The sequence below is a fragment of the Cheilinus undulatus genome, linkage group 9 (genome assembly GCF_018320785.1).
Source record: "Cheilinus undulatus linkage group 9, ASM1832078v1, whole genome shotgun sequence".
Taxonomy (NCBI): domain Eukaryota; kingdom Metazoa; phylum Chordata; class Actinopteri; order Labriformes; family Labridae; genus Cheilinus; species Cheilinus undulatus.
The window spans coordinates 17,611,378-17,627,878 of NC_054873.1; the positions used below are offsets into that span (position 1 = coordinate 17,611,378).

Genomic DNA, 16,501 nt, shown 5'->3' on the forward strand with positions numbered 1-16,501 from the left:
GCAACTGTTAGCTTCAACAGAAAATGAAAGTAAGAGGCTACGATTTATGGTCCAAAACTTATTTAACTTTTAATAACTTGTGTCACTTCTTGTCGTATCCGACAAATTTGCTGCTGCAGTGGCTTCTTTGTTAGTTTCTTCTTTGCTGTTCAAAAAATGGTAGCTTGTGCATGAAGTGTTTTCGAGCAGCTAAGAATTATTGATTTCTGGTTCGTAACGCTAACATATAGCATGGCTAAACAAATCAAAACAAAGTTAAACAAAATGGTATTGGACCTGTGCATAAACATGAGTACTTGCCCATAACAATACCTGCATTTTCAGGAGCGCAGATGGTCAAGTGGTTTAAAGCGCTACCCATGTATGCGGGCGGCCCAGGTTCAAATCCGGCCTGTGGCCCTTAACCGCATGTCTCTCCCTACTCCCTTCCCTGTTTCCAAGTCTATCCACTGTCCTTGCTCTATCAAATAAAGGCATGAAAAATGCCCAAAAATAAATCTTAAAGAAACAATACCTGCATTTTAAGCAGTATCGGGCGTATTTCCAATTAGGGTTGGGTATTGTTTGTTTTATTTCTGATACCAGTACTAAATTAATACTTTTTATACGGTGCCAATGCCTAAACACTGCCTGAATTGATCATTTTGAGAGAAAAAACATGTTGAAAGTCAGCTGGAGAATAAAAGCTGTTTAGGTATCATAAATGATTTGCAGAAATATCTTTATAAGATGCCAGTCAAACATGAGATAATTGCACACATTCCATAATGTATTCCTTGCCTTTCATTTGGGGTGGCAGGTTACCAAAATGAAGTATCATTACCTGTGTTGTAATTCGGTCCAGTAGGTATTGGATATGTTGGTACAGAACCAGTACCATGTTGGTACAGAATTTCAATACTGATCCCTATTTCTAATACTGGTATCAAAATCAGAACAACTCTATTAAAAAGTGCAAATTTGATATGTTCTGTTCACTCCTTTTACATTCAGCTTTGCGAGTGTGGATCCATGTGCCGTTTACTCTTTTGAACCATTTCAGACTTTTCCTCATTGTAACAATGCCAACACGCACACTGGTATTCTGTTAGAGCTCATGTTATGATTTGGAAATAAGCATTGATTGCAAGTCAAATAACATCCATAATATATTAGATTTAAAAACATCAGTTAATTGATATAATATTTCAGCATGACATATTTTTCCTCTATGATATAAATTCACGGTTGAGATTTGCTTTGACTGTATCTCTGTAACAAAGGGGTGTGCTTCATTTTAAAAAAAGAAAAGAGATAAAAAACGCCACTGAACTGCAGGTAAAGAAAGACAAAGACATTTTTATAAACGAGTGCACATATCCTTCACAGCTACTTGTTTAATTTGTCACTATGGAATGCAATGAAACATCACAAATCAAATGAAGCCTACACTTCCAAACAGAGAGGGAAATGTCAGCTTCATGATGTAAAGGACTCGCTCTAAGCTTAACAAAGTGTAATTCTCACACTTTCAGTCATGATCCATTTCCAGACAAGTTATTGTGAGAGATAAGTGCAGTCATTTATATAAGGCATATTTAAAAAGTTGACAGAACTCCTTTGACACTCCTCCAAAGAGGCTTGTTGTGGATAAATAAGGGATGTCGTTGTCCATTTTTGATTTTTTTTTTTTCCATTTCCACTGACATATTCCACAAGAGAAGGGGGAAAGAGTTGGAATATGATGTCCCGGGTTTTACAGGGTGGAACCAGAAGTTTGTGGAAAGAGTCCTCAAGTCCTCATGGGCGTCAACCATAAAGAGTCTCCTTCACTGTATGTGAAGACAAAGATGGCGCTACATTCAGAGGTTCAGGCAGAGGAGAGCTACCAGGAACAGGGAGAGTACACTGAGGGATCGGGCGGCCATGACACCTCCACCTGAGAGAGACACAGAAACGAAAGGTTTGTCAAATATGTTTCAAAAATATCTGCTAAAAATCATACATGTCTCCTTAGTGACCAGCTCCCATCCATCAAACTGAAGACCAGTTTTGGTGAAGTGGGATATTATACTCCCATCTGTGTGGAGATCACCTTAAATGCCCCTCCATTTGTCACTGCCCTGCGTTTAAAATCCCCCTCGGCTTAAATTCCCTGGCTCTGTGAAATCAAGCTGTCAGGTGTGCCTGGACTGAATGATAAGGAACGGGGAGAACCACAGGAGGGGTTTCCTCAACTCATCAAGATCAATTACAGAGGATTAAGGTTCCCTCTACACAGCCAGCCGACCTGTCAGTCCATCAGCTGGTGAGAGGATCGAGTCAGCGGGCCGTCGAGGCTTTAGTCACGAAGCGTACAGTTTCTCATCTTGGCTCTCCAACATGAGGTATGAAAGCTGAAGTGACAGCTCTGCTCGGCCCCTGAGAACCCTCTAACTGTGACAAATAATCCTACTGCCAACTCTGAACCTGCTATAATCTCACGTACAAAAAGGAGGCCAGAGATGAGCAGTCACAGTGTGTCAGCTCAACACTATGGACTTCAAATGTGATTAGATATATCAGGGTTTGCTTTGTCTCCTTTTTCTTTATTTATACTGACGTGAAACTAAGAGATACACTATACTGTGAAATTTCTCTGGCACTAAATCGAGTTCACTTGTTCTCTTTACACATTTATTTTAATTTTATCATCTCTAGTCACTGCATTTGAACACTGACACCTAAACCTCCCTGCAAAATATTTCAACATTTCTGATCCGTCAGTTTGCTGCTGACATACCATCCATCTGTCCATCCATTCATCTGACAAACTACCATTCTAACTATTAATTCATCTGTCTGTCCATTAATCTATTCACCCAAGTGTCAATCCATTCAACCAACCATTCAAATGTCCATCAATCTGTTAATTATTCAATCTATCCATTCATGTTTGTCCAGTCACCCATTTATCCATCCACAGAACTATCTATCCATTTACTCATTTCCTCCATTCATTTGTCAATTTATCAGTACATCCATCTAATCATCATTCAAACCACCATCTAATAGCCTAACCATCTATCCAATTATTCTTTATCATTCTATAATTTCTTCCAATCATTTGTTTGTCCATCCATCCATCCATTCCTCCAAATAAGCATTAAGGTGTCCAACCATCATCCAAACACCCATGTGTCTACCCATTCATCCATCCATCCTGCCATCCACCATTTTTTATCTTTTAACAGAAAACCAAATTTAAAAGAAAGAATCATCTTTTGTATTAAGTCCCTTAACCATTCAGTATTAGCGGCTTTTCACTATTTCCCTTAAACACAATGTTAAGAACAATGTTATAGATTTAGAAAATGTGGGACTCTAACAAAATGAAAAGTAACAAAAAGAACCAAAATTCAACTTCAGCCCCTGATTCTTACCTTAACACTGAGTCCCAACAGCAAATGAGCGTCAAATTTTGTGTTGCATTGCACACGTGATGACCTCACTGTATCCATTAAACATGTAAATCTTTGACCTTTCTGAAATTGGGAGTGTGAATATTAAAGTTCCAAGTTAATCTCTCACTTACAGAAGCATTAAACATATTTAACAATACTAGAAGACCATATTTCAAACTCTTCTTGTCCCAGATATAAGGCCTAGAGCTAGGAGATGTATTTTAATGTAATAAAGTGTATTCTTACTTCTGTATCCTTGGGTTCCTGCGACGGTGATTTTTGACACTGCCCCATCTCCTCCCTCTGTGTGTGCCCGAACCTCCACCACATAGTTCTTGTCTGGTTGGAGGCGAAGGTCTATGTGCCGTCTACTGGTGGTGTACAGGGTGCCTTGTGAGAAGCCCTCCTCCCTGCAGAGCACCTGCACACAAAAAGTGAAAGATTTGCTTTTGTAGCAATTTACAACTTAAAAAGGTGAAAAGTAAAAGTAGAAGCATACTCACTTTGTAAGCATCGATGGGAGCCTCGTTAGGCAGCGGTTCCACTTGTTCCCAGGCAATATATACAGATGCCCCCTTGAATTTTTTCACAGTTATTTTAGGGGCTTGACTTGGAGCTGGTCAAAGAAACAAAAAAATAAAATAAAATAACAAATATTTTAGAACTTCACACATTTTGTGGGCAGGGAAAATGAGACATTTGTTTGCTATGCAGTTTGTTGTGGTCTGATGTAAAGAAATATAAACCATTACATACGGGGTTTCTTGGTTTGTATTTGCAGGCGTTCACTGGGTGGCCCGTATCCTGCTGAGTTGTAGCCCCGGACCTCGATAAGGTAGTAGGAGTCGGGCTTCATTCCCTCCAGCCTGGTATGGTTGTCCCTGCTAGATACCACCACCCTCTGTGCTCCCCCTTCACTGTCATCCTGATTCATCCAGAACTTGATCTGGGAAACACAGGAACACAGGAGAGATGACTGAAATCATTAAAGGCTTCTCTTAGTGTAGAACTGATCATAAGTTAAGAGATGGGAAAAAGGAGAGACACAAAGCTATTCTATGCAAACTAGGAAGTATAAATGTTTCACTAATGATTTTAGAGTTTTAGAAAGAAAAAAAGTTCATTTGCAAAATACTGTATAAGCTACGATGATATATCACCATTTTAAATGTTGGAGTCACTTCAAGAAAAGCCATAAAATTTCCAGATGATGAAGGATCATCCAGGGGGATTTTGCTGTTGTAGAATCATTTGGTTTATTTTTCAAAACAACAAAGACAGCACAAGGGTTACAGATCAAATATTTCAAGTATGAGCACTTTGATATAAATCATCATAATCAAAACTAACTGTGAATTTTGATGTTAAGTTTGGCTCATGTCACAGCTACCAAGATGGGGGCTTAAGACCAATACTGTGGACAGACAGTAGAGGGAGCTCTGAATGTTTTGGCTTCACTTTGCAGGGGCAATCCTGTTGTTCATCTTGCATACAGTCCATGTTTCCAGCTGACTGTTTTATAACAGGTCAGTAATTCTGTTACAAAGCTCCAAAAATACATTTAAAAATGAAAATAAAAATAAATACGATTGGGAAAAAAAAGCAAGGAATTAAGTAAGTTGAGCAAGTAAAATAAGTACATAGTGTAACTAAGTAAAAGAAAGTGAGCAAAGTAAGTAAGTTAGTACAGTAATTAAGAAAGTAAGTAACTTAGTACAGTTAGTTTAAGAAAGTAAGTCAAGTAGGGAATTTATTGTGTTAGCTGGCATGCCTGTGTTCACTCACCTGGTACCCGTCTACATTGCCCTGTGGGAGAGGCAGCCAACCTACGAAGGCTTCTGTAGCAGAAAGAGCTCTGCCTTCAACACTAACAGGAGCTTCAGATGGAGCTGAGGAGAGACAGAACAGTGCCGATATTACAGGAAGAGAAAAAAGGACATGTCTATCAGAAGTAATTCTTCTTTAGCACTCACTTACTGTAACTACAACATAGCATACTTATGAACTTGTTTAACTTGACAGCATGCAACATACATACTAACAGCTCCATTACTCTGACCATAAATGCAGGAAACCTTTCCTGTATGTGTCTGTTGGCTTTACTTGCACCATTTCTTTTTCTCTAAGTGGTGCAGAGCCTTATTTTAGTACCTTGAATGAATCACTGTAAGAAACCAGTGAAGTGACAGAAATCTCTCTTGGCCCACATTCCTTAACCGGGCCATCGGACACCTTCCAAGACTAATGAGACACTTAGACACTGTGTGTACACTGTTCCTGCCAGGAAACTGTCCTTCAATGTTAAACTGTCGTGCTGAGCCTTGGAACCAACACCCCAACACACTCTGTCATTATGTTCAAGACTGACACAAATCGCACAACAAACGACACTGCACGACCTGAATGCACACAAATTCAAACATACACACCCTTTAAAGCACAGCCCTTTGCAGGCTTAGCTGTGAAAACACAGACAATCAAACTGCCAGGGTTCCTAAAGTGGGTTACCATGGCAACGGGGCATCTCCATAACCCATCATGTCTGGATTGCCAGTGGTTATCTCGACTGTCTGTCAGTGGAAGTTAATAACTAGGCTAAATGCTTTGCATCCTTGGGCGAATTATCAGCTTTCTGGTTCACGCTACGTAGATCACGATAATCCCCCCCACAGGAAAGAGAGAAACTGGGGTGGGGTGGGGGTTGGGGGTTCACTTTCAAGGGGTATTAAAATTCCTCACAACTATACATGAGAACTCTTATTAAACAGATCCTACTCCATTGAAAACCGTGGCAGTGATAAGTAGCTGACACTGACAGATTGAAATAGCAGAGTGTTGGCATGTTGAAGAGCCCCTCGTTCTCTGTGATGGTGAGAAAACAGAAACAGGCTGATCTGTGACACTGTTTTCAAGCTCTTTTCTCTTTATAATTTACAGCTGGGAATCCCTTCCGTTCTTACCGTCCTGTGCAGAAAAAATGCTGGCTGTCAGGCTGTAGGGTCCCTCTCCTTTGCTGTTGAATGCTTTGACTTTGACGTGATACTCTGTTGATGGAGGGATGTTGGAGTCTTTGTGGACGTAATGCTTTGCCTGGGGGTCTGCTACCGTCACCTTCATCCATTCATTCCCGCCTTGTGGTTTAAAAGCCACAATGTAGCCAAAATTAGGCCCATAGTAGTACTGGGGTTGCACAGGCTGTGAACAAAGATATCAAACAACCATGTCAGTGTGAACATTTACATATGAAACGTCTCTCTAACTGTGTCAGAGGTTTCAGTATCTAGATGTGCATCCTTTTTTTTTCCTAAAGTGTTTTTGTACCACTAGGATTAAATAAAAAAGAACCAATACCACTAATAAAAATGCTAACATTTGTACATTTTAGTAAAATGATAGCCCTTTAACGCAATATGTTAAAACACTTTCCTACTGTATCTCCTGAGATCAGTCCTGCGGCCTCATTTCCTATGTCTGGACTCTGACTGTATTGACACACCATATGTCAAATAAGACCGGCCTGCATTTGACACTGCTAAGTGCCATGACTCAGACAAGCAAAAGGTAATACACAGTATCAGTAAGAGAGGATTTATTGGCCGCTGCAAGAGGGACTATGAGGAGGGAAATGATGAAGCTCAGGCATTGACTTTAAAAGATAGTGATGGCTTGTTTTATATAAAATTGAGGATATTTGAAACTGTTCAATGATGTTTTGTCCTCAGTTTTGACAGTTTTCTGTCCTACATTCTCTTTATTAATGATGCAACTTTTTAACTAATAATGGAACAGAGAGTGGTGCCTCTTTATGACCTACAAAAGCAAACAAGACCATAAGCAACAACATTTCTTTTGTTTTTTTAAGTCTATAACTGTTGACAGAGTCAGTGTCAGATGAGGCGAGACAAAGAGACAGCCTTTTTAATATTTACAAAGTAATTAAACCGTATTCACTGTTAAAGGCAGGATGATTGTTTTTTGTTAGGGAACACTACCTAAGCATGTACAGGACAAGATAAGTGTAGGGATAAACATTCTGCTTTGTCCATAGGAGGGTGATATTGAAACAACCAACAGTTGCTAAACAGGAGTCCTGTTTTGTTTTCACTCATTATGGTTACAATTCAGGCAGTCTTACTGAAGTATGAAACCATTTTTCCACAAATGTGGTCTCTTTCTTTAAATTTTGTTCTTGCAGTTTTCCTAGAGTCTGTTTGTAATAGCATTGATTCACCGTTAACCCGATGGTGTTTTCTAATGCACTGACTACCATTTTGTCTTAGGATAGCACTGGAATATTCAAGTATCTTGCAGTAATCACTCCTTCTAAAAAACTTGGGGTTCCTTCAATTTGTTACAAAATCTTTAGCATTGTCATTTTCAAATTTTCAAGCAAAATTTACCAAACTGTCCCTTTATCAATGGAGACCATTTCTGCTATCATTCCTACACTGAGCCAATGATCAATTCAAAAGATTTGTTCAATTTGTTGAATGCTTTCAGAAGTGTCACTGGAAACATTTTGAGCACACTTCTGAATAGCAGATGTTATCACCCAGAGGAGTCAGGCACCACAGGTAAGAAAACAGGTGTCCTACAACTTATCCTTGCTGTTGTCATAAAACCTCTGAATTTGAAAGCAGAGAAGGATGCAGAAATAGCCAAGGCAGTTACATTGTCAAGACAGCAGTAGCGGACTCCAGCTTCAAAAGTGTACCGAAAGTGCTGAAATCCTTTGCACACACGTACCAGTCTGTGATCCTTTACAGAAGTGGGGATGAGCATGAAACCCTCTTCATCCGCTGTTAACCAATAACTACATACGTAGCATTGCTTCTAAATCCATATTAATTTATTTTACATTGTAATCATTTAAGAGTTCCAAATCCAGTGATGCTATTCCAATCAGTTTTTTTCCTTTCTGACCATTTTGCTATGTTTTTCTTATTGCTTTATAAAATGTTTCATACACTACAGGTGACACCAACTCTCACAGGCAGATCTAAATAAGACAAGATTTAAAAAAATGTAATTTTCATTTCTGTCGTTTCATAATAAATGATGCAAGTATGTCAAACTTTTTTCCCTGGTGAAGCAAAATCAACTGTAAGCCCAAAACCCGTGGTACAAAACTAACTGGGACCTCAGTAAACCGCTACACACCTACTCATAATCTGTGATGAATTCATGCTTTGATTTATTGTTTGTATTTTCAAAATAATGGTCTTGAAAAAGTTTCTTTGCAGAAATGTCAGTCTTTACAAAGCAAACAATTTTAATTGGAATCATGAGCATTCAGGTTCTTTTCTTTGACGGTTACAATTGAGCAAGCACCAGGAAAATATATATTTTTTTATTATCACTTTTATCAGTAGAATCACTGATTGTAATATTTCAGTTATATTTTCTTTATGCCTCATTTAAAAGCTTAAAACAGTACAAAAATATCAAGGCTATCAATTCAGACATAAAAAGAATGTCCTTAATAAAATGAGTCTAATTTAAGATATCAGTAGCATGTCCTCATTCTGTTGGCTTTTTCCCCCGTGCACAGTGGAAAGTCCAGACCTACCGTCCATGTGATGGTCAGCTCTCTGCTGGTCCCTCCGCCCCCGCCGACGTCCGAGGGCGCCACCACAGGAACTACAACAATGAGACAGCAACAGCAAAACTCTGAACCCACATGCTAAGAATCCACACAAACAACGCCAACCCACACAGGCTGCAACCTATCCCTGGCAGCAGAACTGAAACATCCTTCCTCTGCAAATACTATATCAATGTCTGCTTCTGTGCCAAATGCAACACCTTAATGTCAGTGTGGGAACGCTGCCACTGAAGGAGACAGAGAGGCAAAAGTTCTCGTGTTTAGCCTCGAGTCTAGTAGTTCAGGCTCAAATGATGATTATTTTTTTAAGAGAGGTTACTGCAGGCCTGTGATTTCCATTTTATAATTGAATTTCAGTATACAGTTTCAGCAAAGTGCTCATTTGTAGAGGTTTGTGTGGTTAGTTTGGCAGCATGCTTCTGCTGTAGGAAGTACAGACTGATGGGATTTGTGCTGACTCATTTCTACAGGGATACTTAGCATATGTAAACAGTGCTATAATGGAATTATGAAGAATAAAAGCAGAGCGGAAAGCTGGACTGTGGGGACTAAACTTCTTGACCTTTCAAGTCTTTGTACCAAAGTTAGATCATGATCTTACCTGCTTCCAGGGTTTTCTCTTTGGGTGAAGGGCTGCTCGGCTCCCCTGTTCCAAGAGTGTTGGTGGCAATCACCCTGAACTCATAATCTGTCCAGGGGAACAGATCCACCACTGTGGCTGTCTCTGTGTTCCCCTCAACATCTGCAGGAGCTAGAGAGAAACACACACTTTATTTTACAGTGTTAAGATGTTAAGATATTAGAGATGGAACAAAAAAATCGATACTGCATTATACTGCCATGCTTATTCATGCAATGTAATTATTCTGTTTCTGTGGGCAAATATCAATATTTGGATCTTTTGGATCTAAGGGAATCTCTATGATGCTCGATGCCCTGTGGAACTCTTCCACTATGTAGTACTTTGGTCCAGCATTTGCCTCAAGAATTTAAAAAAAAATAAAATATGTGTAGTGGATTATTATTAGTATGGATTATTCTGCTGAATTCTGTATTTTGCACTAGTGTGTGCTTGTAGTTGTTCGGAGATTCTGTTTGTTTCTGTTGTAATATTTACTGATTCTTCTGTAAGACAGGAAATTGGAGTCCAAGACAAATTTCTTCATGGGGAAGATTAAGTATTGTATTGAATCATGTTGTCACAGTCAGATTGTATTGTGTCATGTTGTGTCATATTGAGTCATGAAAGTTGTATCGTATGGTATCCTGTTGTTTTGTGACGGATCATGTTGCATCCTATCATACTGGTCATATCACAGAGTATTGTGTAGTGATGGTCCTATCCTATCGTGTTGTTATGTTGTATCGGATCGTATTACTTCACCTCATGAAAGTTGTATCATACACTATCATTTCGTGTTTTGTCACATCCTGTTATATCCAGCCGTGCTGTATGGTATCATGTTGTATCCTGTCGTGTCATGACAGTTGTAGCCTATGGTATCGTGTTGTGACGTATCATGTCATATCGCATCATATCATGTCGTGATGATCCTATTGTATTGAATCGTAACACTTGTATCATGTCGTGTTGCGTTGTTATGGTCATATAGTGTCATATTGAATCGTGTTGTGATGGTAGCATCGTATCGTATCATGTTGTGTCAGTTGTTTGCATTGTATTGTATGATGTTTTGTGTCATAATAGTCCTATCATATGGGATAGAGTCGTGATGGTTGTATCGTATTGTATCGTATTGTATCGTGTCATATCGTGCCGTATCAGGTCATGTGGTACCATACCTTAATGTAACATATTGTACCTTGTCCTGTCTCATTACACCACCCCTGCTGTATTGTGTGTGGTATTTTCATTTTTCAGTTTGATTTTAAATATAGTTATATCAGACTCATTAAGGACTTGAGGTACCTTATATCAGGTTACTACCTATCTGTAAAATACTGCCCTTTACTGCATTGGATACTAGGCAGCATCATTTGTATATTTCCAGCAGCACCTGCCATCAGTCAAATGCAGGTATTTTTTAGCAGAGCCTTGTGAATTTGCTCAACCTAATTGCCACCAGAGCAGGTAAATAAAAGTGATGAAACAGAATGGTTTTGTGACGATAACCAATATGAAATAAGTCTTGTTTTTTTCCCGTTATTCCAACAACTTTGTGGTCAGTACACAGCAGACCTTATCACTATTGGACTGAAGGGCCTCGCCTCCTCCTTCCCATGTCAGAACTGCTGTCAAACGTTGTCTGCCACTCTTAATGCAGGAGAAGTTACATGAATTTTGCAAACGTTTGCACGGACAAGTATAGCTCAAACTGATCGAAAACATGCTTAAAAAAGCAACAGATTAGATGTACTACATAATAATACTTAATATTATAAACTGTTTTATATTGTACCTCATCTCCTTATGCTGCTTGTTAAAATAAAGGGGCTGGTACAAAATTTAAATGGCTGTTAGATTTTTGAATTCCCCAGCCAAAGTGGCAGGTAGGCAAAGAAGCTAATTTCCAACCCTGATATCCAGATCTAGAGACTGTTGTCATGTAATGTAAGTAGACAAAAGGCGTAAAACTCCTTATTTAATCAAACATCCTGATGTGTCATCATATGATTATGTTACAGTATATCAACAATTACAGATTCACCATGCTGTATATCATTTCGCACATATTATGTATTATATTGTCAGTTACCCTGTGATTTCCACCTGTAATAAGCATGGTATGCTAAAACATTAAACAGTTTAGGTTTTATTGTTTCGAAATTTAACTGAAACATCCTAAAAACAATAAAGCTCCATTTTTGGAATCCAATCCTATATTTTGAGCCTGTAAGTTTGATCTAATTATACTGTAGCCATTTTTAAGAGACATGAACCACCATGTAGGCCTACAGTATCGCTATGTGGCATGACCTAAATAATTATAACACCAGAGCCAGCTCAGCGTTAAGCCAGCAGTGTTTATTTGACCAAGCAGTGTGCAGGAGTTTCTCACATGTAGTGGCAGTCTTCCAAACATCCTTAGAGAAGGAGTCCCTGTACTGGATGGTATATTTGGAGATAGGGCTGTGGTTGTCTGCCCCACGGCTCCACTGTAGCGTCACACTCTTGTCAGTTTTATTCACCACTCGCACCCCACCTGGAGCTCCGGGGGAACCTGGGGTAAAGACAAGAAGAGAGACAAGCTAAAAGCGATGTTTGATGGTTGACGAAAACAAGAACAGCCCTCACAGCGACACTGTCCACTGCCTGAAGTTCATGAGTTTAAAATCAAATCAAGTGCCCACTTTGACTTGTCCCTGGGGCAGATAGTGAATGTCCTACTTGCTCACACACTGTAGACAGAGCCTGGTTAAGAGCTTTATCTTTATTCAAGCTCATGGGAAAATTCTTGGCACAAGTCCTGAGCCCTTTAATAACTTTATCCTCAACACCAGAATGCAAAGAGACCACTGTTTGACTCATATGTAACCTAGAAGAGAGCACATCAAGGCTCTTACATTTTTCCTTTTTTAGTCTTTTCTATAAAGGGCTGATGGATTAACACATTAAAGCTAAGCAACCAGTGACATACATGACCTGAAAAGCTTTTGAATCAAATGTTTCTCTTGGTCCTCCTGCTCCTTTCGATTCCTCTTTGGAACATAAAAATGCCCTAATAGAAAACCCAGACTGTGTGAGGGTTAGCCTCCCAACCCACAGCCTCAGAAATCAGCCAGGATTTACTCTTTCCAAGTCATGAATATGAGCCAAGACATGTAAGGCGATTAAACAGCCAAAAGTGGACAGGCCTTAAGCTTTTACTTTCCTCTCAAAGGCAGGAGAGAAGGGTAAGCAATGAAAATATATTCAAAATATCTGATGCTGTCACCGTAGAGGTGGAATATTAAGATATCATGCAACTTTTTCATGTTTGTACAACACAGCTACACAATATAATTGATAAGACTTTACCGGATGACGTACTGCATTGCATGACCTTCATTGAATAAAGATTCTAAATATTTTTCCTCATTCGCAGACGCTAACATTAACAAAGACACATTTCAGCAGCATTCCAGGAGGAACTGTAACATGATGCTACAAAAATATACCCCCGTCATATGAAAACAGCTCTTCTCCCTATCTCAAAGACCCACCAATAACAAACTACAGGTGCAGAGCTGTGTTTTTCAGCTTATACAATCTCCTACAGACGATCTACTTCCTCATCTGACGTGATTAATGGCTGTCTTTCATCCTTCTCTCACTGCACCTCTTGACTGTCGGCATTTGGCCCTCCATTAGGGCCTGTGTTTAGGTTCCACTGTGGGGGAAACGTCACAGTCAGCTGCGGCGCATTCACCTGGCTATCTGTCAGCGCCTGCTCAGAGAAAAGAAGTGATGGCAGCACACCCAGGGCAAAACAAGGATCACTGGCATCCAGATCACTGCTCCAGTTCTTGGGTTCCTCATTGAAGAGACCCTTTGTCTACCAACGCTGGGCGTGTTTTAAGACCCAAGAGGAGGGCTGTGAGGCAAACTTTCACTCATCAGAGTGGAAACGAGGTCTGATGAATCATCCTGGGGGAGGGAATACACTAAATGATAGACAGAGAACTGTAGAGGTGTGGTGGGGTTTATTTACTGAGTGTTGATATCTGTATATGGCAGGAGGAACAATCAGTGAAATGAGCAGCACTCTGTATCAAAACATTGTGGTGAAAGATAAGAAATCTATCATGTTCTGCCACTTTAGTCATCAAATAGTCATCCAGGGTATTACACAACCCAGAACCATGTTTCTGCAATGCCAACATCTCTACAAAAAGTGCTTCTTTATTCAGCTTAATGAAGACAAGGGGGAGCTGATACTTTATTCAACACAACTTTTAATGAGAGAAGCAAAGCTTTTTCCAACCACTCTAATTAAGTCCTGTGCAGCATTTACTTTGGCTGCTATTTTAACAATCTAGACTGCAAACTTAAATGCTCAAGTCAGATTTTTGTTCAGATTGTACTTTTTTGTTTGACCGTTCGCATAACTTCAAAATGTAAACAGGATCCAACTCTGGTGTGACCTGGTCATGGTCCTGAGCTGACCAGCATGCACTAAAGAACAACAAAGATGCCACACAGAAACTGTGTGGAGACAGATAATTTTACAATGTGTGCAGCATCACTTCCTGCTTTCCTGAGCAATAATGCCCCCAGGTAGATGAAAACAGGCCCTGTGACTAAATTGTAGGTTACAAAACAGAGGCAGGGTAACAATTTAACACTACTGCATTACTTAAATAACTTAAAACCACTTTTGTTTTTATTCTTAAATGACAAAGGGCTGTAAAAGAAATACTCTGTGACAAAAGGGGAGTAAAGTGGGGCTGATTTGTTCCTACAGACTCTAAGCCAGGGGCTGGTCTGTGACAGCAGCAGCTGTAGTCTGCCTGCCTGTTAGCAGATTCTTCACAAATTTACTTGCTTACAATGTTTTTCCAACTTATTTTAACACATTAATTTACGAACATAAGGAGCATGATAAGATTAGATTAGATCAGATTAGAGTAGACTCAACTTGACAGACACTTTATTGATCATGAAGGAAATTTGAGGTTGCACTTTTATTTGAGAAAAAGTTCAGAATAACTTTTCACCTATGGCAGGTCTTCTTACTATATACCAATAAGGAAGCTGTTTGGATTAATACCCTCGGACTAGTTATTAATTCAGGATTGACTCACTATATGGGTCCAAGAGGCTTTGTTGTATGTCCTGACATGTCACACATGCCTGCAAATCCTATGTAAAACCTGCTGCCAGGGTTAAAATCTTTAAAATATTATTGGGGGTACCAATATCAGTTAAGAACGTCTCTGGTTACAACGTGGGCTTGTTTGTCCAGTTTGAAGGAGAGAGTCTGAACAGACCTCCATACCCAGCTAGAACTGCTTATTTCTTAATGTCATGATAAAAATGTCTGCTCAGAAGCGTCATCTTTTAAAGCTCACTATACATTGAAATTTGTCCCCAAATAATGAATATTAAATTGTAAGTTTTTCTCACTTTAGGCTTTTAAACTGCAAAAGATGCCATCTTTCACATTCACTGCCTCTATTTTGATGGAACGTTTTCACTCAGAAAGGCATGGGGCTGGCAACGTTTTGGCAAAGTACAGAGTGGATAGCTATTAACAATAGGCAGAGATGATGATCTCCAACCCCTGCTGGAAAAAGTGCAATCCTTTACTGTTATCAAGGTAAATTATTGGTAAACTCTGGGCTAGGGTTGTAGAGCTGTTAGGGTTGGTGTTTGAGATAAAAACTAACCTTTATAAAACTCTGTCAGCTTTATCATTGATCCTTTGATTACTGAAGTCTGTGAGCTGATTGTGAGAGTGCAGATGGGAGAAGGACCAACACAGCCATGTGTCTTTCAATATGATTTTTCATTTGTGAAAGATCATGCTTTATAGTTACCATCCTACAATACCTGCTAATCAAAGCACTGAAGCGTCCCTCTTTTTAAACACACAGGATCTAAAAATAAACTTAATTATTGCTTTAAGTTACATTTCACATTTCTTTATATAAGCCCAATAGCTCACTACATACTGTCAGAACTGCAGCTGTTAAACTCTCAGACATGCCACATGTAAGGAATTAATCAAGTTAAGAAAACAAAAAGGAGAGCAGTAGGAGGACTTTCATAACTATCCCTGTCACACAGAGAACGGATTTATTCTATCGAACAGCTTTTCTACATCTTAAAAAGAGAAGAGTTAGTATCATAAGATTACGATTGTTATCCTGCTTCTTATCCAGTAGTGCTACATGCCTCACCCATCTCCAGCTTGTAATGAAACAGAGTGCAACACAGTGGGAGGAAATATCATGGATTTTAATGTCCAGCCACCTGCCAACATTCTTGTCTCTTCTTGTAAATGCAAACTAATCTTACATGTTGTCAGAGTGTTAATCACCCATGGCCTACTGATGACTAGTTATCTTCTAGTCTTCCCCATAAAAACACTGACAAAAAAACTTGGCCTTATTTTTTGTTAGCCATATTATCACTGGTATAATACTTATTCGAATTCTGCAAACACATACCCTGCTTGTTGCCAAGACTCAGAAAGAAAACTTTTCCACAAAACTTTTATATTTTATTTCCAAAGTTACTCTGCCTGGCTGCACACTGCAGATTTTTTGGACAAGTATAACTAAATTTATAATGTGCCAACCTCGCAAAAGTACTATCCAGAGGCAAAGCTCCTAATAGAGAAGCTGTAGCCAGTTATTAGTATCTAAATGCATCATCTCTGAGCAGACAGCCTGAGAGGATAGACTCATCTGTCCTAAGGGGAGATGGTATCTCCATCTGCTGCCTGTGGTCACAAGGTACTTCCTTTCTTAGCTCTTCTGCATCTCTTTCTTTAACAGACTCGCACGAAGTTTCAGTGCTGACTGATAA

At 39.3% G+C, this 16,501-nt stretch overlaps 1 protein-coding gene across 2 annotated transcripts in view; it reads right to left on the reverse strand.

The window, feature by feature from the left end:
- Positions 1-490: 490 nt before the first annotated feature.
- The window catches only part of LOC121515074 (contactin-1a-like), a 106,743-nt gene continuing 90,732 nt past the window's right edge, over positions 491-16,501 (reverse strand). For both annotated transcript variants that reach the window (XM_041795655.1, XM_041795654.1), the window contains exons 17-25: positions 12,048-12,209; positions 9,629-9,778; positions 8,992-9,062; positions 6,383-6,617; positions 5,208-5,311; positions 4,179-4,368; positions 3,926-4,038; positions 3,669-3,843; positions 491-1,918 (exon numbers count right to left, since the gene is read on the reverse strand). In XM_041795655.1, the coding sequence (XP_041651589.1) occupies positions 1,842-1,918; positions 3,669-3,843; positions 3,926-4,038; positions 4,179-4,368; positions 5,208-5,311; positions 6,383-6,617; positions 8,992-9,062; positions 9,629-9,778; positions 12,048-12,209 (1,277 nt within the window). In that variant the 3' untranslated portion in view covers positions 491-1,841. The remainder of the gene's footprint in view (positions 1,919-3,668; positions 3,844-3,925; positions 4,039-4,178; positions 4,369-5,207; positions 5,312-6,382; positions 6,618-8,991; positions 9,063-9,628; positions 9,779-12,047; positions 12,210-16,501) is intronic.